The following is a 26,137-nucleotide window of genomic DNA, read 5'->3' as shown; positions in this document are numbered from 1 at the left end:
CTTTATCATGCTGAACAAATGTAAAGGTTTATTTAAAACGAGTACGTCCGTGGGATAGTCCAAGTCCATCTTTGCATGGATGGCTAATCTGTCTTTAAATGGATGAATTATTTGTGAAAATGTGCATCCTGGAAGGAACATCTATTCATAATGAATACACACAATACATGGAATTATTACATTTATTCTGTATTCAACAATAAAATCAAAAACTAAGTGAAAATGTTTAAAAACACCAATCAAACCATTACATCTAAACAATTTGATCAAATCGGACATTGTGTGAAGTGGTTGAATGTTAAACTTAAGAGATGCCCCCACAAAGCTTAGGTAATGGATGCTGGAATGGAGGATTCATGATACAAATGGATAAATAATGTTTACAAATAAAATCAATATCAAAGGAAATTTATTTTTACAAAATTGTCACTTTTATATATAAAAAAGAATATCTCAGTCCTGTTGATTATACACACTGCATAATCATATAATCTGAGAATGAAGTTAAAGTACATTTTCTAAACATTCTGTTTCTCTTGTTACATTCTCCACTCTTTGCTAATCATGTCAACAACCACTTTTCCTTTCATGTGTACTGTTCCTTAGACCCAGAGTACATTACAGAGAAACAAAATTGAAGAATTGTCTCCCTAGTCTGTTCAAATGACTCCAAATGTAACCCAACAAATTAAGAGCATTGGACTTGCCATGGCAGAGATTAATTATGTGAATATATTTCTCAATATATTCTAAACCTAGTCCTGGACTGAATTGTGTTCAAGTGAGTCCAGTTCACATTGTGTCCAAGACTAAGTAGGCATAATCTCTAACTTGGATTATCTGCACAGGTCATCGTGCCATAGTTTATTTAGCTATACAAGTTGGCCAGTTTCTTGAAGCGTGGTCCCCAGTCATTCAGGTAGTCATAGTCCTGGTCTCCATCAGAGCTGCCTGAGGCAATGGAGCTGAGGCTGCCCGCCAGGGAGCCCTCGCCCTCATAGTCATAGATCAACGCTGTGTCGTACGGAGGCACATTAGGATCGTTATCCGCAACCTCTAGGCCCTGAGGACAAAATGACAACACACGTCAGATGAGACAACCTGGAGAAGTGTGCTGTTATTATAGGCTGTTTCAAAGTACGGGCTACTGAAAGCTTCTTACATCATTGATATAGTCCTCGATGTCAGTAGGATCAGCAGGAGGCCTCCGTGGGTAGGTAGGAGAAGGCAGGTTGTGTGGGGCATCCATCCGTAGGTGAGGCTGCCTTCCTCGGGGGACACCGGGCATCGGGCAGAAGGACCCAGGGGTCGAAGGGGCATCGTTGGGGTGACACAGCAGGTCAACGTTAAAGGCATTCTGGACAAGAATTAAACAAAGGCAGTTTTGATTAAATCAGTTAAAGGGTCATTTTGCCGATATTTAACATCCATTGTTCTATTGAGAGCCCATAGGAAAACCTCTTCCAAGTGGGTTCTCTGTGCGGACTCAACATTCTCTAGCACACTCGCACATGCTGGGATAGGGATTTAGATAAAATATCTTCTATGCTCTCGTGTGTGTGTGTGTGTGTGTCCACATGTACATGCGCGTGAGCACGTAATCTAACCTCATCTTCCTCTCCTCCTCCCTGCTCATCATAGTTGAGGACGTTGTCTCGTATGTCGTCATCTGATTCACCAACAAGCAGACCTGTTCCTTTTTTGATGTGATGGCTTCTGGTGCAGGTGCTTACCGCCACCGCCAGAAGGAGCAGCACTGCAATAAAATCACACAGAGTTAACCATCAAACAACAAGTTAAAACTTGCATGTGCATCATCATCATCATCACATTGTAAAGGGCTGAAACCCGATTGTGTGATTTGGGTTTAACTATGCCAGGCATTTACCTATGCCATAATAATGTTACAGCCACAAAACAACTCTATGGGGTGTCTATTAGTTGTTATCACTTACGCAGTAAGAGAGCAATGCTGGCCATGACGATTATCAGGGCGATGAAGCTGATTCCCACACTAGAGCCCAAGATGGCTGCCACCTCCGACTTACAGTCTCCAAAGGAGTCACAGGGACACACAGTAACATTGACCTGAGCGTATGCACTCAGGCTGGGGCTGCCAGAGTCTGACACCAGCACGGTCACCACATATTCTCCTGTCTCCATTTCCACTAGTGACTGAAGCACAGCATGTGTCTCTGGAAAGGCAGAGGACGACAGTGGCATTAGACAAGACTTCATCCAGTGCAACTGTAGCATGATGCTAGTATTTCTTTGCATTTCCACTCACTCCATACCATTTATTTGGATAATGGTCCAATTGATTGACAGGTCTTCTGACAGTTCAAAGGTGAAGGGCTCAGCATGTGGAGGCAAGTCCTCATCCCTAGCTGTCAGAACCAGACCGGCCTTCATCCCGTATGCCTGGCTACACACAGTCCCACTCAACGGGGATAGCTTAGGAGGGAAGTCATTGGTCTCCCTGAGGGTGATGGCCAGTGTGGCAGTGCTCGACACACCACCAGCATCTATACATGTCAGAGAAACACATAACATAAATTACCAAAATGCAACAATCTGTATAAAAGCCTGGCTAGTAACACAGACAATTTCAAAGCATTGTTCAACACTGACCTACTACTTTGATAACAGCACTGTAGACGTTGTTTTTAACATGCGGGGATCGAATGTTGAAGGTTCTCTTGGCGATGATGTCTCCTGTCTCTTTGTCAATGTCCAACCACCTATCAGGATCTCTGCTGATCTCATACCTGGCACAGACACAGAAGAGGACATACTTGCAACATTGATGATCGGTTCACTTTTTTATTCATTCTTTTAAATAAACACAGGGGTACAGCTGAATTGTACCTTAGTTTCGAATTGTCTGGGTCATAGGCAATGTTGCTTTTCAGTATTGTGCCAGGGACCACTGACTCAGGCACCACAATGTTTATGGGGTCCTCCCGGAAGCGAGGGGCTTCGTTCTCATTTAGTACAGTGACCACCACTGTAGCACTGCTCACCGGGGCGCTGAGAGCCTTGTTCAAAGGTCTGACATTTCCCACTGTCAGGATCAGACTGTACTCGGGTTCCGTCTCATAATCCAATGGCTGTAAGAAAAAAAAGGTACAACACAGAAGCTGAAACCTGAAATGTTTTGGTTTATATCTTATTATAAGTATGTAGGTCTTACTGGCTTATTGTTTGTGTTGGCTGAGAATATCCTCTTTTCAATGCAATAGACCCCTGGAACATGGATTGTAACCTCAGAATGGTCGCCACCAGGTATTCCTAAACGTAACCTCAATAAAACTATAGCTAAACCGAACCTTATTCCTAAACATAACCTCAGCAATACTATAGCTAAACCTAACGTTATTCCTAAAAGTAACCTCAGCTAATCTATGCCTACACATGTATTCCTAAACTTAACTTGAGTAAAACTACCTTAACCTCTGTAAAACGAATTAAAAAAAACTGGTCCACAAAATAAATGGGGGTGAGTGCCGCGTCCATTCCGGTACCCAACTCATTGGTAGTTGCATGGCCAGGCCCAGAATCAAAACCAGGACCACATGGTCCAAAAGGCAAATTTCCGACATTTACGCATGCTTTTTGAGGGGTGTCACCCCACAGGCCACAGCTGATAGTTGCTCCCTACCATGGAGACAACAAGCAATTAACAATCAAGAGTCATCCAATATACATACACAGCCCGAAATAATATAATTCTCTGCAACATACACAATAAATAATAATTAATACTTTAACCATTCAAATGCCACAAATTAATGTTGTACGCGGAAGACATACTTCTATTTGTCTCGGATCCTGAGCATTCCCTTCCATCTCTATTTAAAACTATTGATAGGTTCTCATCCATATCAGGCTATAAGATAAATTGGTCAAAATCTGAGGCCCTACCACTCACTTCATACTGTCCTAAATCATTGTTTCAGGCGGGCTCATTTGACTGGCCTAAAAAGGGCATAAAGTATTCAGGCATAGTCTTCCCTTCTAAATTGGACGAGTTAGTAAAAACTAACTTTGAACCGCTCCTGGATAAAATACGGACTGATGTAGAACGATGGTCTCCTTTGTTTCTTTCTATGTGGGGTAAGGCAAACATTATTAAGATGAACTGTGCTCCGAGACTCAACTATCTGCTACAGGCCCTCCCAGTTAAGATTCCATTACATTATTTCAAACAATTTTACCAAATTTGTAATAAGTTCTTATGGAACAACAAACGTCCAAGAATGAGCTTAAAAAAACTGCAGAAGCCGGTGGATAAAGGGGGTCTGGGTATACCCAATCTCTTGCTCTACCACTATGCGTTCACCATGAGGCATATGGTACAATGGTCCCTTCCACCGGAAAGGGCCCCGCCGTGGTTTAGTCTTGAGAGCGCACTTTGTGCTCCTCTGACGCCTATTGAATGTCTCACAACTAAACTGGACTCAATTAGCAAATCACACCCGATTATGTCTCACATTCACTGGGTTTGGAGGAAAATAGCTCGTATGTTTAAGTTCAATCCCCATCTCCATTGGTCAGCTGGCATCTGGCAAAATCCCAAACTTTGTATAGGTAAAAAGCCCTTCCTCTGGGACCCATGGTATCGACGGGTGTAAAGATTTTGGGAGACCTATACCAAGAAAACAATTTGAAATCATTGGAAGAATTAAAAACAGAATTTGGCCTACCACATAATCACTTCTGGCAGTACTTACAACTGAGTCACCTATTGGAGAAAACCTTTGGTTCTCTCACATCACCCCCCCCCCCCCTAAAATTGACACAGTGGAGAGTATTTTTAAAATATTCGGATTGGGACATGAGGCTTCTACATACTATGCCATGTTACTAGATGCATCTGACCAGTGTAAATCCACACCCAAGTTGCCATGGGAAAGGGATTTAGGGATTACAATATCAGATGGTGACTGGGCTAGAATTCTTAGGAATGGAAGGAAAATGTCAAGAGAACTACGTACAAGGTTGATTCAATTCAAAATTATAAATAGAATATATTGGACACCATCGAGACTGTTTAGGGTCGGCTTGACTGATGGTCCTGAATGCTGGATGTCAGGATAGAGACGGTACACTTGTACACATGCTTTGGGGCTGTTCCAAAATTCAGGAATATTGGACCGCTATACATGAAAGACTGGAGAGAATAGCGGGCCTACACATTCCTTTTTCACCCAGTCTGTTCATTCTGGGGGATCCTGCCACATTGAGGCACGTTGCTCCTCCTTTAGCTGAATGGATACAAACGGCCATCATGTCAGGTAGGAGGCTGGTGGTCAAGGACTGGAAGGCCCCATCTGCACCTGCACCGTCCCTTTGGGACGCCTCAATGGGACTATTGGCCGCATACGAGCGACTGTCATACAGGCTGCTCAATAGACTGGACGACTATGACTCAAAATGGGGCTTTTACCATATGCATGTATCAGGACTCTGAATAGTTTCTAGCTCTGAGTGAGCTCTGAACGGGCTGCAACATTGGAAAAATATATTGAAGAAATGTCTGGAATTGGGGCTGGGGTGGACTGCGGGATATTTCTGTGCATCTGTAGTATTGTATTGTTTTGTTTTGTTTTATTTTGTTATGTGTTTATGTTTTTTTTTTCTTTTTTCTTTTCTTTTTTTTTCTTTTTTTGTGCATCTGTAGTATTGTATTGTTGTATTGTATTGTTTTGTGTATTTCTTTGGTTGTCTCTTGTCAATGTTTTATACATATGGAAGAAAATAAATAAAGTACAAATCATGAAAAAATACTTTAACCATTCAGTCTCAGTGGCAGGCTGAACTGCCACAGCCACCCTTAGCCAATAAGGGAGGACCACCATTCTTGATGATGATGATGTAGATTATTTCAGCGCCCCTCACTTCACACGGCCAGGGTGTGATTTATTTTGACACACAATTAACATTCCGTATTTGACTGTGTATGCCTGGTATTGAACTTGATTTCCTACTGAGGCATGAGTGCCACAGTCCTGTAGTTAAAAAAGTATCCACTAGATGGTGCTATTGAATTGTGGTGTGAGTGACTGGTGAGTGAGTGAGTGAGTGAGTGAGTGAGTGAGCAAGCGAGAATGTGTGCACGTGTGTGGGTGGGTGTGTACCGTGGATCTACTTCATACTTGTAAATATTGTAATTTGTACAGTATCCACTACAAGTATTGGTAACACTTTACAATAACGACCTGTTATAAAGCATTTATAGACATTTATAAGCAGTTGTAGATGAGTAATAATCATGAACAATCATTGTTGACATCCGTAAATGTTTACCTAAACATTTATAACTAAGTTTAAACATCATTTATACGTTATTAGTAAGGTATTAGTAAGTAGTAAACTATTCACATTGTTATAAATGTTTAGGTAAACATTTACGGATGTCAACAAACAGTCTGTTCATGATTACTCATCTACAAACAGCTTATAAATGTTTATAAATGCTTTATAACAGGTTGTTATTGTAAAGTGTTACCCAAGTGTTTTATTATTTTAGTTACTACCATAGTTACTTACTTATAGATTTAGATTATTAGTACAAAACTGAATTTAACCACTTAAGCCCATTTGGTATTTGGCTATTCGAAAATAGACAATTTACAAGCTCACAACACGTAATTTAAATTAGACTGGAGCTTTGGTTGTATCTTAACTACCCTCCATTTAAAAGCATTCACTCCAGCTCACTATCAAAAATCTAAATTGAGAACCATGGTAAAGAACCATGCTGCCACCAGTTATTTGTTTTGCATCAAATGTTGAGCTGTGTAAAAGTGCACAGCGCAATGGCTGAAAATCTGGCCAAAGTATTTGACAACCAAAATAACTGGATGAAGGGAATGCCATTGTTGTCATTCTAACATGACTAGACGTGTGCCCGTTGGGCACCGGCCTACTTATGATGCAAGTTGGGAACAATGAAAATTATGCAATACCTGTTATATCTGTTGTCATAGCACCCGTTTTAACTGTCTGTCTCTGTGTAAGTTGTGCAGTGGTCTGTGGAGAATGTGTGGAGAATATCTGAAGAGTGAAAACTGCCTGTAAAGACTAAGTAATGAAATGGCAGGTGTGGGGAATAAAGCTGTGCAGAGCCTGGGAATGTCACAGGCTCATTAGGTCCACTGGCAGAGCCTGACCAGAGCCTTTTGTGGCGGCTCTGGACAACCGTGTTTCCGACCGACTCAAGGCCGGGCACTGCACTCCCTGTGGTGGAGTGGAACGCGTGTGTCGAATTTGAAGTCGGCGGGGCGAACGGTTCTTGAGTTATGTGAATTACAGACACGTACGTACACATAAACAGAGATTCTGTGCAATTATTGTAAGATGAGCCAGCATGTGAGATGCATTATGAACAATAAACCCTGCAGCTCCCACCTATTTTAATAAAACCCTAACCCTAAACGTCAAAACACTTTCATGGTGAATGTTGCAAATGCAAACGTTTCAGTGTTTTAGAGATATTTGTCCCCTCGAGTAAAGTCAGCCCCAGTACTGTACCTGTATTACAGTCAAAATGCCCTCGTTGGTGGCAGGGTCTGTGCTGATGGCGAAGTTGCCATTGGGGTCGCCCTCTGCAATGGAGTACTTGGCCTCCCAGTTTCCTGTTCCACGATCGTCTCTGTCTGTCACGTTGACCCTGCCAATGTCGTAGTCCTTCCTGTTCTCCACCGCTGACATGGCGTACTGCATGAACCACACATTACAAGCACAGAGCAGGGATTACAACACGAAATATATAGCATCCTATGAATAGAACCTATATACAGTATATTGTTTTGATTTGATTTATTGGATGTCATAAAAGAAAAACACATGTTTATCAAGTATTTCGACACAATACTTATTTCCATTGTGGTCCTTGATCTGAGAGAAGCAATACTTTACAACAAATGGGCAGTAAAACGATAAATAAAACAGTGTAAATACTGTACACACACACACACACACACACACACACACACACACACACACACACACACACACACACACACACACACACACACACACACACACACACACACACACACACACACACACACACACACACACACAGTTGTTTCCCACCACAAATTATCCGGCAGTTATTGATTGTTTGATGTTCGTCACTCATAAGCCAAAGACAGCACAACTGGTGGTATGAAACTCACCAGGACAGGGTTGAATTGTGGGGCATGGTTATTGATGTCAATTATATGTATGATGGCCACACCCTCACTCGTCAGGCCCATGCCTGACATGTCAGCCACCTGCAGGGTCAGTTTGAAACTTTTCACCACCTAGGAGGGAATATAATATAAGCTTAGAGCATGTTACTGAAATCAACTAACATTTTCAGCGTGTCCTTGAGTTTTACTTTGTATCTGCTTGGCTCCTTGCAAATATATCATTGCTGTCAGGCAGAAACCTCATATCCCCATATTTCTACTTTGTTTTGTTCCACTCCAATTCATGTCCCACTTTCTCAAACTACAGTGTTACATAAAACAAATAGCAGAAATAGACAAGCTCACAACTCACCACATTTTTAAGAGAAAGTGAAAGTGATTAAGTGTGTCAGTGGGTTTTATATTGAACAAATATAGTAGTATAAACAAGAACTTGCGACTAAATCATAACTCCATTGTATCCATTGGAACACAGGTTCTATATTTTCATTACCTATAAAGTAACGATTTTGGACATATGGGGTTTCCACCCGACCCAGACCATATATTAATCTCCAGAATCTTTAGAAAAAGAAGCTGAGGCGTGTATAAGGTTGACATCTTCAGAGATGTCTCATCAGTGCTCCCTACCTCTCGGTCTAGGCCAACGTCTCTGGTGTAAATGGCCCCAGTCTGGTTGTTGATGCCAAACATGGTCTTGGTCACGGCGTTGGGAGGTTCGCTCTCCTGGCGAATGATGGCGTAGCTCAGATAAGCGTTATCTGTGAGCGGGTCATCAGCATCAGTGGCAGAGACTGACATAACTGAAGTGCCTGTCAAAACAATCAAAATGAAATTCTAGGTCAACTGCAAAGTAAAGATACTGTATTTAAAAACCTATTTTACACAAAAATGTCATATGACAGACTGTTTTGCTCACCAAAAGTAACATATAGCATCACAGTTGCACAGATTTGTGAACCAGCACGAAAGGTTCAAAGGAATCCTTCACACTAGCGCTGCATTTCCTAAACATTTAGCAGCAAGATATGTACCAAGAATGAATGAATGATGATGGTATTATCATTTTAAACCTGTATGCTGTTTTAATCTACATAGATACAGTTTTTATGATATATCCAAGTCCATTAGGGGTTTATGGAAATTGATACATTTACAATAATCAATAGAACATGACATTCTATTGCTAGTTTGACTAATACTCGACTGACAACGTTGTGATATATACAGTATGCTACATATGGATGAAATGCAGCTGCATGGGAAATGCAGCTGCATGGGAATGGGACATTTGGGACATACTTAAGATGTGTCGGAAGTTTAGAACAGCGGAGGGGTTTGTGTCAAATATAATTCAGACAGGAAACACTCACGTCAGAATAGATTAACCATTTATTGCAACAAATGGAATACAGTTAGATTTGGCGTTAAAGGCTCTGCTTATGGGAGATGTTCTCTGAATTTTGTCTAAGCAGCATGCTACGCAAAATCAGGGAATGCTAAGCACCCCCCCCCCCCCCCCCATGGCTATACAAGAACAGGCACATATCAACACAGTTAATGAGATTAACTTGAGTCATGCAAACTCGAAACATACAACTTGAATGCATTTTAACATTAAAGCCATATGAATCAGATTAGAGCTATGCAACATTGAACTCTAGTTTACTTGATTTGCACACAAGAATTGCAGTTCAACATTCAGTTTACATGTTTGAGCAATAAGTAAACAATACATTGATATTAATATTTAGAATTTGAATCAGCAGACAAAATTACTTGAGCAGACTATTGAGCCTTATATGCCAGACCTATGATCAAAAGGTGGAGGCTATCGATGTGTAACGGTCAGCTGAGATGTGAATGAGGAATAGGATGATAGTCTGAGTCGGATTTACCTGGAATTGAGAACTCTGGGACATCACCATTAAACTGGCCCTGGGTGAAGGTGGGTCTGTTATCATTCTGGTCCAGCACCACTATCTCTATTGTCGTGGGGTTCTCCAGTCTCTCTCCGCTTGGGGACAGAGCGAAGGCTTTGAGCTACACACACACACACACACACACACACACACACACACACACACACACACACACACACACACACACACACACACACACACACACACACACACACACACACACACACACACACACACACACACACACACACACACACATTACATTACATGACTATGCACTCCTGTTGACACCCATCCATGTTACTGTATCATCCCTACAGTGCCCAACCACCACCACTTGACCACTTATGCCCACTGAGCCGTGCCATATCACCATCATCATCTACAAAATTAAACCTGGCATTATATAACATACGTTCATTAACAAACAAGCCAGCCTCTATAAATGAAATCTTCAAGGAGAAGCTTGATGTGTTGTTTTTAACAGAGACATGGCTTGGCTCCGAAGGAGATATTCTGCTAGCAGCATGCCCTCTGAACTATACATTCACACATTCAATACACGGGAGCAAATGAGCTGGACTGGCAAATATCTTTTCAGACAACCTAAAATGTCATCCTCTGACTCTTTTTTACACGACTCAATTTGACATCATTTGAATACCAGGCCACCATACTGGAGAGTCAGTCCCCTGTGCTAATGATTAGTATTTACCGCCCTCCTAAGTGTAGCAAAGCCCTGTTTTTAACAGAAATATCAGAACTTCTGTTTATCTGCTCCACCAACCACAGATCTCTGATTACCGGAGACTGTAATTTGCACATGGACATTGCATCAGACTCTATGGCTATGGACCTTTTAGAGCTTTTAAACTTGTTTGATTTTATTTAACATGTTGACAGGCCAACCCATAAACATGGACACCATGGACTTGGTGATCACTAGGTCTGAGCATCACTGTTAACAGAATGATTGAGAGGCCTGAGCTATCAGACCACCTTTTGTTGTGCTTCACTATAGCTGTCTCCGATTTAGAGACAAACAATACAGAATAGACATGTAGACATTTTTAAAACACCGCTCAAGACCCACTTTACCATTATATTACACAGTACATTACACCTGTTCTGTGAACAGGTAAATGCTTTCATGTGAATGTTGTTTTTCCTGCTATGTGAACACATGTGGTTTTACAACATATAGGCCTATAAATCAAATGCCTGGTAAGCCTCCCACAGTGTCTGTGGGACTGGGTCTGGGACACCATCTTAAACATATCCTCGCTGTCAGGCGCAAACCTAGTATCTCCAAAAAACGGTACTTGGGCATCTTTATAGGCGAAAATGTATAAAAGGAATAGATGAAATATGAGATACAAGACAATATCTTTTGTTCTTTTTGGAATGTTACATGTGTAGGATATTTTCTTGCGCCATGGGCTACATGTCAAGTCCTCTGTTCCAGTACATTCTGAAGTGTGTCCCTGGTTGCCCATTAAGAGCCATACAAACTGACCTCTGACTCTTTGTAACTTATGTCTGTGACACGAGTGTGATATATGACGTGAAAAAACATTACAGAGCCTTGGATTGAAGGATGTTGTGCAATGTTTTGTAGCGTGCATTGTGGGGGCTGAGCAATATGACTTAAATCAATATCACATTTATTTCAAATGTTTGGCTCGATTACGATGAATGAATCTTTCTTATCGATCATTTGGTTACAAGTCAGTTATTGGTTCTAATGATAGTATTTAATTCTATTTTCAGTTAATTATCCAGCCCTAGTACGTTGTAACTGTTTTATATGTACGTATGATTGTGCAACCTTCACGTGTATGCGTCCTGTTAGAGCCATCACAGGGCAGGCTATAGTGGCATTAGAACATTCAAATGGCCTCATGTTCTGTACTGTATGTGGTCTCACCGTGAAGGTCTGGTATTTCTCTCTGTCAAGAGGCTGCTTGCTTCGTATAACACCCGTTTTATCATCAATCTCGAACAAGTTCTTGGGCTCCTGGTCCACTCCTACTCCCTCTAACTTATAGATCACCTCTCCGGTGAAGACTTTGTCCGATTTGATCTGAACAGACAGACAGGAGACAAGGCTGGTGATGAGAACCTTATGGGAAGATGGCTGAGGGACAGGAAAGTGCAAAACACATGGTTACACCACATGTGAGTGTGTTGACGCTTATGGGAGGTTAAGTTGGGAGGGTATGAGCTCACAGTGGTCTTTGACCTATAACAGGAGGTAAATATTCAAGACTATAAATAGAGCAATTCTAGGCTACTACATAAAACTTGTATGCACCCAATGTTGATATTTTCTCTAAATGCATGCTCCATCTCCTTATTAGGTAAGATTTTATGCACCGTTACTTAGAACAGTCTTAAACTAATATTGACATTTAACCTATGTCTTTTTAAACACACATAATACTAACACCTATTATCTATGACGAGGAATTTCAACACATACATAGGGAAGATTTCAACCTCATCACCGGCCTGCCAAAGAAATACAAAATAAATTATTATTAATAACAATAATAATAATAATACATCACACCCATGTGAACTGAGCAGTGCAGTGTGTGTGTGTGTGTGTGTGTGTGTGTGTGTGTGTGTGTGTGTGTGTGTGTGTGTGTGTGTGTGTGTGTGTGTGTGTGTGGGACCCGAATGCCACCCCAATTAGCTGACTGCTCAGGGTGAATGGCCCGGCTGCTCAACAGTGACCTATTGACCCGAATCATCTACAGGGGTCAATAGGTCATGCTACGAACATTCCGTAATACAAATAGACATACACACACAGTGGTTCATTGGAGCAGTGTGCACCGCTCAGTAACACTGGCATTCAGTTTCATTTGAAACTTGCAAGCATTGACTGACACTTTTGACACAGTAATCACTCTACTTTAGAAATGGATTTAATAATGAAAAGATAATCTAACCTGGACCAAGTTTTCAGGAACTTGCTTGCTGTTCTCCAACACTCTGATTGGAGGGATGATCCAGTCCCTCTTCACCCTGACCAATCCCCTGCTATCATGTCTCCATGGATTAAAGATCTCAGGCCGGAGCTCGTCCTTCTGGTATTGTGTTTCTGAGGAGCTTTGCACCTGAAATAATCAACAATTTCAGTCAAGTCAAGAGACACAAATTAGAAATAAATGTATGAACACCGGTGTACTAGCTGTACGTATGTACGTATGTATGTACGTACGTACGCACGTACACACACTCACACACACACACACACACACACACACACACACACACACACACACACACACACACACACACACACACACACACACACACACACACACACACACACACACACACACACACACACTTAACAACTGAAAAGTCTTAATAAGAGCTTTAGACTAAATTGATAGACACTGGTTATTCTTTCCATTTCCTGAAAACTATTGTAACAATTTACTACAAAGTTTCGGTTCGACAGCAAAGATATGCTGAAGAATAATGTCCTGCACACTAGTCCATTATTATTCAATAGATATTATCACAGATTATATTCAGGGATATCAGATTATGAAGCCAGCAACTACATTTCCGCCCACCACTACCAGAAATATTGTGTACCCATAGTGTGATGTAGGCCTATACTCTTTCTATAGTCAAATACAAACTGTGTTCCAAACTTTGCAGCTGTTTAAGACCATGTCAACATTTCCCCTGTGTCCGCTACATCATTTCTTTGGGTCTGATTGAATGGCTCTATCCTAACTCCAGCCTTAACCCCTCCGTCTCTAATGTGGAATCCACAGCACTGGTCAGGGCAGAGGGGATACGGAGGAATGGCTTCAGGTTTCACTTTAATGCATGTCTTTGTCGGCCTCCTTTGATCTGGGTGCAAATTAATTTTAAGACCAGGAAACACAACGCCTCATGTTCACTTTCACATAGTCATACACACATTCATTTGCCTCATCGCTGCCTTGCCACAGTATTCGAACACACCCACGCCCACACATGCAAGACTCACACTCACATGACAGCTGTCGACTATGGATTTAGAGTCTGTGCTTTCCCACCCTCATACACAGTCACCACACAAATTCCCCTTTATGCTCAGCTCTGCACCTGACTAGAGATTGGGGGTCACCTTACGGATCTGTCCCGCTGTCAAAATTCCTCATCCAAACACATGCATAAACACACTCTTACACACATACACACACGCACACACACACACACACACACACACACACACACAGGCACGCACGTGCACACAGAGTGTGGACTGTGGAGTGCTGCAAATTCAGCCAGCCAACATTTCCACCAGGCCGAAGTCATGGGGAGAGAGTATGTTTTGCACTCCGTCCGTCCGTTTGTGTGTGTCTGTCCGTCCGTCCGTCCGTCCATCCGTGTGTCCGTCCATCCGTTTGTGTGTGTGTGTCCGTCCGTCCGTCCGTCTGTAATCTCCGGCACCGTTGGCTTGATCGCAGCCATACTCTGCACACACACTCAGTTGAACCTCTGCCCTAAGGTTTTCACATTGGCCTCTTATAGCGCCACCAGGAGGCCGCTTTGTGCAAAACATTTTTTTGGACACTACACCTACATATTTGGTCCAAGCATCACACAAATTGGTACACAGTCTCTCTAGAGCCATTCAACGAAACGGGTCTGTCAGATTTTTCAAACTCCATCCTGATTGGCTAAGATTGGCTAACAAAGTTTGCAGGAGTGCACGGTTCCAAACAAAATGCCGCAACACATGTGTTGCGGCATGTGTGATTTCCGTGAAATTGTGCACGCACATTACCACTAAGCCGAGGAAGAAATGCCATTGGAATATTTTCAACTCAGCCTCATGGTGGCGCTATAACTGGCCAATTAGTGTTTTTACCTCTACCTGCACGGATCTGTGTAAAACTTTGTAGAGACCAAGGAAAAACCTTTGCCTGGAATTTTTCACATCTCTCTCTATATAGTGCCACCAGGAGGCACATTTTCTAATATTACTCCTTCAGATTTTATCCAAATTTCACGCAAATCAGTACACATGCTCACATGTGATCAAGACGGGTTTGTTTGATTTCTCATAATCAATTCTGATTGGCTACGATTGGCTTCTAAAGTTTTCAGGAGTAGCCCGCTTTGTACCCGTTTTGTAGAAATCGCCACAACAGACGCAGCGTCCAATTGTGGTGAAACTGTGCATGCATATTCCAACTAGGCTGAGGAAGAAATGCCACTTGACAGTTTTCAAATCGGCGTCATGGTGGCACTACAACAGGCCAAGTCGCGTCTCACACACACACACACACACACACACACACACACACACGTTTATATTACTCCTAAACATTCTGCCAAACATCACACACACTTGGAGACCTGTGCCCAGAAGGGCACTTTTTCTAGTTCCATTCTGTGTCACCAACAGCTAAAATGTACCACTCATGTCAGCTTACTCTAGGTTGGGCACTTGATGTTTTTCCATTAAAATAAAATGATTTACTTCAATGTCACTCTATATGTGAATTTGAATGATCCTATCAAAGAGAATAGTATGGATCACCACTTCATTTTCAATAAATGGAGCCATAAATAATTGTCTATGTCTTTTGGTGGATTTTAGTCAATTACATTGTTATTTCATGAATTGCTTGGCAGCCCTGCCCAGTCTCTTGGCTTAGGTAAAATGATACACTGATACGTTGTCATGCAGCTGAATAGTGAGGAAGGGAATGCCAGTCATGGCTGGCATGTGTAGGCTGAGTTAGAGGGCATGCTAATCTTAGACTGATCTATATTCTCCTACCTACAGGCTGTAGCCGGCGTCATTTACAGTACACACTCACTGAGATGTTTACAATCACATTCCACGAGTACTTGTCATCCAGTATCATCAATGTGGAAGCCGGCTATTTTCATGGCTATTAACTTCACACTATATTGCAAATGTAAAACCTTCCATGACGTAGCACACGTGGTTCTGTTTGCATTCAAAATCAAAGTCATGATTATAATATAACTATAGACACAGCACTGCACGAGCTGCCCTGCTGCTTAGCGGCCACAGGATATGGCCCCTAATCTTATATACCACTTCCTGTTCCAGTTATGTTGTCTCATTTTGAACTTTGTATCTATGTGGATGACTGTCCATTTACAAACATTGAAGACAATACTGTTTTAGAAGACAGAGCTGGCGAGAAAGGCTCCTAACAACCTTCTAACAAGCTCTATAACTGATTTTTCACAGTCCATTTGAGACCCTTAGTCACTGTCTTGTCATGCTCTAGCAGGCTGAACTCTAGATGACACTTGTCTCTGGGTGGCAGCCCCACTGAATCTCTGCCACTGTCTTAATGTCTTTACCAGGCTAGCATGGGGCAACAACAAGGTATCATCTTACCAATTACACCGATGTCTGCGCTGTCTGACAGGCAGTGCAATAACACTACAATACGGGTTATCTGTTTTTAGGGGCTTTTACTGATACTTTTACGCCTTTCACCTTAGCCCCTTAGAGTAGCATGGAAGGCTTGAGCACATTGTTACCAAGGAATGAACGCATGCACGCATGCACGCACACACGCGCGCACACACACACACACACACACACACACACACACACACACACACACACACACACACACACACACACACACACACACACACACACACACACACACACACACCTGTACTGTTAATAATTGTGTTAATAAAGTGTTACTAACACGTGAGAGGTCAAAGCCCTGGAACATATTCCAATGTAAAAGTAAATGTTGTTTGTACAGGATGACCATTTTGAATGTATTTCATAACCTTTAAAGGACCACTTCACCACTTTTCAACGTATCCTCATATAATAGGTCCTCACTAATAATCATGAAAAAATGGCACGATTTTTTTCTACTCAGTCTGTGTCTCATAGGACGGCTGTGGGCAGTTTAAAAACCGTCTTCCAGTGACATCATCATTAGGCATATTTTTTTTTAAACACTATTTTCTTACAAAAATATTTCGATTTTCATTATCGTGAGAACGATGGCTTCCATTTTCGCATTGCAACTTTTCAGGACTAGAAAGCCTGCAGTTTCTATTAGCTTGTATTCCCCATCGATGATGTCACTGGAAGACGGTTTCTGAACTGCCCACAGCCCTCCTATGAGACACACACAAAAAAATGGCACCCTTTTTTTCATGATTATTATAGTGAGGACCTATTATTATGAAGATAGGTTGAAAAGTGGTGAAGTAGTCCTTTAACCCAAACTTGTTGCTGCTGTCCATAGTGGTGTTCTAAAGGTACTTCAGTTCACACTGCTTCATAACGCATTTACACATTTTTATGTTTGAGAGGATACCTTCTGTGCCAGACATTTATAGTGCACACACAGGCTCTGATTTTGAATTTGAGAAAATAGGAAGTAGGACCACTTCACCCATCTTCATATAATTGGTCCTCCTCACTAATGCACCACTTCTGTCTACTGTCTGAGAGGAGGCCAGGAGGGCTGTGGACAGTTCAGAGAGAGAGAGAGAGAGAGAGAGAGAGAGAGAGAGAGAGAGAGAGAGCACAAGCTCATGGCTATTACGATCACACACAGACAGAAGTGATTGCAACACCAATGCCATGGCACTACAAATGCATGGCTGAAATGAATGCAATTTGGGCCTTGGAGAGTAGGAGCTTACATCAACTAATTTAACTAATTTAACACCCATTAAAAAGTGTGGCACTGGTGGTGGCCAACTTTCTTAATCAGACAGGGTCAGAAACACACACACACACACACACACACACACACACACACACACACACACACACACACACACACACACACACACACACACACACACACACACACACACACACACACACACACACACACACACACACACACACACACACACACACACACACACACACACACACACAGTTTTGGAGCAAATAAGTTCAGCTATAATCTTACCATGAAATCAGTATATAGTATGATTTATGTATTCACATTTTTTATCCTACACATAATGGAGTCTGTATGAGGCCTGGAATTCCCCAGGGACAACAAATAATGAACTACTGTTGCTGTCTATTTTCCCTTCCTCAACAGATTAGGCCACACTGGCTGGTCAGCTGGTTCAAACCATTCATGAGAAAAACAAGTCCCATAATTTGACTGTATGACATTTGGCTGTGGTTATGATGAGCTCACACCAATATTAACACTGTAAAGTACACAACGTAGAGAGCCACAATTACTAAGACAAATTATAGTATTTGTATGAATGTATGAATGTAATGAATGTAATGGCAGTATGAATGGCAGTATGAATGTAATGGCACTAACCAATCGAGTAGTTCACCCAAAAATGACTTATTTTCTATCAATTACACCCCACGAAGCCTTTCATTTATGGCGATTGTTTTAGTTTTTGTCCCATTCCTGAGTCTCCATGCAGGCTCTTACTGAGTCTCCTATTGACAGATGATCTGGTCAGCAAATTATAGGTTTAGGAATGCTAATCCTTTGCAAGTTTGCAAGGTTGCAAGTGTTCAGTTTGACCTTTCATGTTTATTTTGTTATACATCTTTAGATATGGTGGCAATTGCTTCATTTATCCTCAAGATGACAACGAGCTGCGACAGGTTATGAACTATTTATGAACTATTTACAATGTGCAACATGCGACATGGTATAAATCAGTCTATGAGCTGGCATTGAGCGTCTGTTGCGAATGTGATTCAAATCTGATTATCAAAACATCGATTCCTTCGATCGATTCAGTCAGAAAGCTCTAGGAGAGGTCACACAGGAAAGTCCATAGCATGCCTGACGATCCTTTCTGCCGAAAGGTTGGGAGGTCACACAGGTGTCCCTTGGTTATGCTGACTCTGGCCATTTCTATTAGGCCCAGTCATCCATTCATTCAATATCTGTGTGTGTGTGTGTGTGTGTGTGTGTGTGTGTGTGTGTGTGTGTGTGTGTGTGTGTGTGTGTGTGTGTGTGTGTGTGTGTGTGTGTGTGTGTGTGTGCCTGTCTGTCCGTCTCACTTCCACTGCGTGCCAAGTTGTCTACTTGGCCCAGGCCTGAACACTTTATTTTGGGGCCACTTCAAGTGTGTCTTCCCTTGATGAAGATGTCTGAATTTTATGATTGCTGAGTGAGCTTGTTAACTAAAATTAGCACTACACAGATAACAACACTAAATAATTGACGTGGATATAACTTAGCATCCTAAATTACTGGGGGGGGGGAATATATATATATATATTAGGGCAGAATTGAGATTTTTCCAAGTCGACTTGTCAGACAGTAGGCCTAAAGTCGAAGTTGAGTCGATGCATCATTTTATGACGGGGGACGGGTGGGGTGGACTTTAACAGGAGGTGGGTGTAGGTGCGCGGAGCATGTCAAACAAAGCACTGTGCACACAGTGGCCTCTCCAATATGGCACAGTGTATGTATCATCTGGCAAAGCGCTGATTATCAAAACATAAAAATGTAATAGTAAATATTAAACAGTGCAGGCACACACGCAAGTGTGCGTCACACACTGGTACACAGACCAGAAAAGAACACAACAGGAGAGGGGGCTTAATTGGCACACAGCGCAACACAGTGCAGGCGGCCCGAGAACACAATACAAAATATAACATTAACACTAGTGGCAGTACAGCAGCCCGACCTTCAGAACGCATAGAAGACATAGGTCTATATTAACATTACAGCAGCAATAAGCAGTTTGGCACATCATCAGAATACAATCTGCTAACAAACACGTTCACGATGTGAACCTCCTCCTCCTCCTCCTCCTCCTCCAACTCTATAACGTTCTATCATGTTAGTTTGTTACCGTACTTATTTTCTGAGCCATGCAAATAAACAACAACCTGCACTGACCGGAGACGGAGAGATTCATGCGTCCCGCGCCTAAAGCTAAACCAGGAACAGGACAGTCATTGCGTCAGCACGGATGTAGCCTCGGAAACCCAGACGTTTTATTTTCAGCACGGAGGTGGGGGAGATAAAGTTTGGGGATAAAGTTTGTGTGCTTCTATCTGTTAATTCTCTGACACAGCGCATGCAGTTCAACTTCGGTGGGACACCGCTGAGAGCCACACACAGCTGCAGTTAATTAAGGGCGCGTTGTGAATGCAATGTAAACTAATAGGCGAGTGCGCTCCAGTGCGGTAGGCTATATGCAAAGGGAAGAATGACTTCTGTCCGTGACAATAATCAATCCTACAGTTTGAATTATGGATACACTCACACACATACAGTAGAGCAAAACATATGATATACAGTATATATATATACAGTGACGCCGGCCTCCTTGAGGTCCCTAAAAGGATCAAACGGAAAACCTGGGGCGACAGGCCCCTTCTCCATGGCCGCCCCTACCCTCTGGAACACTCTCCCCAAACACATCCGAGATGCCCCATCACTTCCTACCTTCAAATCTTCACTGAAAACCCACCTGTTCACAACCGCATTCCCAAGCTGATGTGTTTTTAAAACTTGTCATATGCACTGTTTTATTGGTTTTATTCTTTTAATTGTTTTATTTTATTGATAAAGTTGTCCTTTTCTTCTTGTTCCCCCCCTGGCCCCAACACATGTAAAGCGTCTTTGAGTGCCAAGAAAAGCGCTATATAAATCCCAGATATTATTAAAACAAATTAGCAAAGAATATAGTCAAGACTCATCCCTGATGTCATCAATATTAAGCCCATATATGGGAATGTCAATATACCAGTAAGACGCCTGAGGGCGAGAAGTGCACTGGCCATATATCTTGAGTGTACAGGGTGTGATGAGGTCAGATCAAGTTATGGAATGTCAGAACAGGTCAGCTCCATATATGGAGATCTAAGTGTGGCAGCGGGGGCAATGTATTGAATGTACAGGGTTTGATGAGGGCCCAGGTAGTGCCGGGCCTTAATTTTCGGGCCTGTTGAGGACTCTAGTTTAAACTCTAGTTCTGGCCAGACGACGGCGCCGCTCGTCGGCAGTCTCCTCAGTGAGAGTGTGGAGGTGGTACTGCTGGGGAAGATCGGTGTGTGCACGCATCCACCTGACGTCAGACTGCTGGGCGAGTGCAGTCGCTTTGGCACAGGATGAACTTTGACCAATAAATCACAATGACCTGGGCACCATATATGGGGGCTGATGTCACGTGATGTCACGACGACATCTCCATGGGACCAGCCCAATGACTGTTGGCGAATAGTGAACCGGATATTTACAGAATGCATTGGTGTCTATAGGCTTTACAGTGACAAAACGAGTTACATGAACCACGTGACTGGGCTGTTTTCTGCCCCCTCAATGTCATCACCTAGATCTCCATATATGAAGATCACGACACTGACCTCATCAAACCCCGGATAGCCACACATAGTTTGATTGACATACTAGATCTGCATGTATGGAGCCGGCCATGCAACTCTACATCTGACCTCACTGACACCAGATTAATAGTTTAACCCCTGCTTCTCAACTCAGGGCGTCTTACTGGTTATATTTAATTTTAAGATAAGTTATCATTTGAGTAAAATATTTGGAACTGAAAATGGCCCAAGTGAGACCAAATCATCCTTCTATAATACTGTTACTGATACTGTTACTATGCGTAAAAAACCCCCCGGATAGATTAGATTTTTTGCTGATTTAGTCTGTTTAGAACAAATCTCTCTCTCTCTCTCTCTCTGAAACCAAGAAGAGAGTGTAAAACCGGCAGCAGGTATAGCCTGTGATTTAGCCGCTCATATAGTGCAGTGACTGATTGTTTCCAATGAGTAAGAATAACTCAGCACCACCAGCCGGCTGGTGCTATACGGACTCTCGATTTGTCCCTGATTTCATGGTTGAGGTGCGGCCCGCTCTCCTCTTTCCGCCTGGGGGATTGCAGAGCGGGACAAATGGCATCGTGTATGCATCTGGAAACAGCTGTGGCTTCTGCCCACTCCGTACTGTATATCCCACCCTCAGTATAGACGTTAAAATCCTCAGTGTTCATTTAACCCATTTGGGGTGTGTGTTTTAAACATTATGTTAAAAATAGCAGATCTACAAGCTCATAGCGCGCCACCGAGTGGTGCGCTACGAGCTTGTAGGTCTGCTATTTTTGAAAAGTCGTGAAAATGTGGCACAAATTATTGAAAATATATTTCAGAGCGAACATTTTTAACAAAAAAAAGGTTGAGTACCACTGACATAGAAACATGGTTTTCAGAAAACTGTCAGGATTATTTTTTTTATCGACCTAACTCAGAGAGTGTACCAATACACCAGCGTGTAGCCTACCAGTGTACCATTTCATTGGTACACTCTCTGAGCTGAAAGAAGACTAAGGATTTTACTGTGTAAACTGTGTTAAAATAGGTCATTTCACAACAATACAAATGTGTTGTTGGGGGCTATACACCTACAAACTGAAAAAAGGAAGCGACATTATGAGGATAAAAGTAATCAGGCAAAACTGATGAAAAGCCATGGCGCTGGGAAAACCAGCTATTGTAGGTGAGATAAATGTTGTGATTTTGCTCACTAATTAATTGCAGGTTGCATCGAGTGAGTCCACCTGGAACCCCCGTGAAAACAAACAAAGTGAGTTTCTGTCCCCCACAGTCTGTAATGTAACCTTAACTCAGTTGTTGTCAACAGCCCACTCTGACCCGACACCCCTGGCATTTGCAATGTGGAATTCATACCAATGTGTATTCCGCTAGCTGTGATGCTTCTCCAATATACTGCATGTAGAATACTGTAAAAACTGGGACCTACTGTATATTAAAAGACAACTTTGTTTTATTCCAAACATCTTCATGTTTTAGGTTGTTATTGGAGACAGTAAAAGATTAGTGTCATTTTTTTTCACTTTCTCTAATAACAACCTAAAACATGAACCTTGGTTGAAAAAGGTTGTCCTTTAAAAGAGGTATTATCAGACACGCCCCCTTCCTATATAAACCCATTTTAACTTCAAACTGTATTTTAACCATGTTAGACTCATTGAAAAAACACACATCCCTGATTCTGGTGACACATTGTTCTTCTAATGTGTGATGAATAAATACAAATTACAAAAAGAAAAAAATACCCAAAGAAAATAGTTTTTGAAAAAGCACTGCCCCCTTACTCATTAGAAGGGTAATATCAGTCTCACCAGATGCAGGGACTTGTGTTTACAATTAATCTAACATGGCAAAAATTAAGTTTGATGTTGCGATCGGTTTATAATATAATTATGGGTTATATATAATAAAATTAATATAAAATATCTAAATATTGAATCAAGCAACTTAAAAACTGTGTAGGGTGCACACAGAGGCCAGAGAAAATGCTAAATTGACCACAGATAGAAGTGTGTTAAAGTAAAATAGTATACGCCTTTAATGGATCCTGCAGCTTAGATCATACAGGGTAGTAGCCAATAGATTACAAGTATGGACTTTGAAATCGTTCCAGGGCTTATATAATCTAATAATGATTATGATCTGTGCATAACTGGACATATTAGTTATACGGTTGATACGTCTTCAACAGAAATGCATTTTCAGTTTAATATCATCATGGTTTGATGACAGTGATCAGTGAGGCTGTCAAAGGAAAGAAACAGAAAAACCTTTGATCTGTCTGCTTTTTCTACACATTCTGCAGCCGTTGGTTTGTTGAACTGCCATCTTGATGTGTGTAGATCGTGTGTGTGTAGATCATGTGTGTGTGCCTGTTGCTTTGCATTTTGACCTGCTGGAATTGACAAATTGTTAATTCTGTTAATTCTGATACATTTACTGGATGTGCAAAACATTACCTTTTTAACTAGATATCAGTGATATCTATAGCCATAAGTCACTACTTCTCTCTTTAATGTTTGTCTGTGGCTATGTAATGATGAACTGGTTACGATTTGTCACTCCCATGTTCAAAAATCAACTAATGTACTGTAACTGATTCACACAACATAGTCTGCATAAAAAAGCTCATCAGGCCATCCATTCTAGATCTCATAATGGTGTCTGATGACAGAGGGTACTAATGATGCCCCGATACCTCTAAACACATCTGTAGTCTCCTGTGCTTTCAAACACTATCCATCATATTATCTCCATCTAGGCTGAAATGTTTATTTCACTCACATCCCTTGAATCCAGACAAGGTTTATTGCCTCTATTGATGAAAGTGGGTTCATGTTTAGTTCAACAGATCGCACATATAAACATGAATGAATTGTAGACTTGAAGCGTGGCACAGCTTAAGTTCATTCCTCAACCGAGATCCTACTCTAAGAAAATAGAAAGCAAACATTTTAATTTTCTCTCAAATCCCTCAATTAGAGCCCAGAAGTGAAAGCATTCAACTGATCCATAAACGTAACACCAAACACTTCTATTAGCCTTCTAGTAAATATCCTTTTGAAAAGTCGAGAACAGTATAGCAGTATAGCATTATAGTGCTGTATCACCGTATATTATTTCCTCACACCCTTGGACTGTAAGTGGCGAATAGAAGTGATTTGATTGTGTTGTAACTTCCCCAGCAGGGGGAATCTAGTAGAAGTCTCAACCACCTGCCACAATATAGGCTTTATGTAAAGGCACATTGCAGAACTCAATATTTAAATAATACGAGTACAACTTTGGTCGCCAGACCCTGTTCGTAATGGACCACATAATGTAGGGTTAAAATGTAATTAAAAAAACATTCTCTGTTGAGTCACCGAAGGCAATGAAGAAGAAAATATTTGTCTTACCTGCCAATGCAGAGATCCTAGAACACACAACACTGCTAACACCCGGGCTGCCATCCTCTGTGCCTGACTCAAAACCTCTGGTGTTAAGGCCTCTGACACCCACAGACTGAGGTGCAACACACAAAGTCCTCCGCGCTCTGGGCAGTATTGGGCAATGGAGCCAAAATTCTCAAATCAGGAATCCCCTCCTTTCGCCTTTCCAAGCCTCCACTTTCAGTGTGTCTCTGTCCCCCCAGCGTATGTCTCTCACAGCCCCTCCCTGGCCATAGCTGGGGTATGTCTCAGAGACTTGGGGGAAGGGGTTAGAATTTCAACAGTGGCCCTCCCATGTACCCCAGCACATGTGCTGTCACTCACAGTCCAATGAGAGGCAGAGTGAGGGAGAGAGAGAGAGACAGCAGAGGCAGAGCGAGAGATGGAAAGAGAGAGGGAATAATGGAGTTGAGGAGAGAAGCAGGGCAGCTGGTGCCAATGTAGAAAGAGTTACAGTGCATGAAAGAAGGTAAATTCTTTTGACTGTTTGAGGCAACTATAAAAAAAAGTGTTTTGCACCTCATGAGGTAATCACTCTTACATCTTGGAGCAAGTAAAGTCGCACTATACACGTTCAAGCTCTGCAGTAGCACTGAATCATTGCACACCAGGATATAATAATTTAAATACTTTAAGCATTATACAGACACTACATTCACCCAGCCCTCTCTTCACAGGAGCTTCTAAGGCATATGGACGTTCACTGTATAGGCAGAGCTGTCCGTGTTATTGCCCTTGAAAATGCACAACATTCTGACAGCACCCTTTGATCCCTAGCTATTTTGGACTCCCTGTCAAAAGAGAAGATGAAGATCTACGGCCATCTCTGAGGGATGTCAAGGCAGAGAATCCTGTGGCAGTGATAGCTAGCTAGCTATAGGTGTGTGTAGGGCAGGGAGAACACACATGAAAGAAGCTTTGAAGGGTTTGAGGGAGTGAGGGTATGACGACAACCCACCTCATCTCCTAACCTAACCATAACCGCAAGCACGGGAGCAGACGCTAGTCCGCATGTCGGAATTACATGCGGTCCCCGGTTTGGAGTCCAGAGGCTCCAAACTGAGTACTCCCCACACACCAGTCCCAACAGCCATCACCACCCTCTCAGCAGGTCTGTTTACAGGTCAAAGGTGGATATGGATGTTTGACTTCTAAACATCTTCAGCCTGTGTTGTCTTTATACTTTTCTTTGACAGAGGGAACTCCGAAGAGACTACTTAGTTACTTACA

The 26,137-nt window shown here is 42.0% G+C and overlaps 1 protein-coding gene across 1 annotated transcript; it reads right to left on the bottom strand.

Moving 5' to 3' along the window:
* Nucleotides 1-168: 168 nt before the first annotated feature.
* Nucleotides 169-25,128, bottom strand: cdh15 (cadherin 15, type 1, M-cadherin (myotubule)). Its single transcript, XM_083759979.1, has 14 exons — nt 24,875-25,128; nt 13,084-13,251; nt 12,054-12,209; nt 10,103-10,247; nt 8,835-9,016; nt 8,187-8,315; nt 7,537-7,722; nt 2,869-3,110; nt 2,632-2,768; nt 2,295-2,525; nt 1,956-2,195; nt 1,608-1,756; nt 1,163-1,357; nt 169-1,063 (listed from the first exon to the last, which is right to left on the bottom strand). Exons 1-14 carry the CDS (start codon nt 24,926-24,928, stop codon nt 869-871), a joined length of 2,409 nt encoding a protein of 802 aa, XP_083616105.1. The 5' UTR covers nt 24,929-25,128; the 3' UTR covers nt 169-868.
* Between the last annotated feature and the right edge of the window lie 1,009 nt (nt 25,129-26,137).

Source organism: Protomyctophum parallelum (genome assembly GCF_964188405.1).
Source record: "Protomyctophum parallelum genome assembly, chromosome: 2".
In the NCBI taxonomy this organism is placed as follows: domain Eukaryota; kingdom Metazoa; phylum Chordata; class Actinopteri; order Myctophiformes; family Myctophidae; genus Protomyctophum; species Protomyctophum parallelum.
This window is presented reverse-complemented; position numbering and strand designations above follow the sequence as displayed.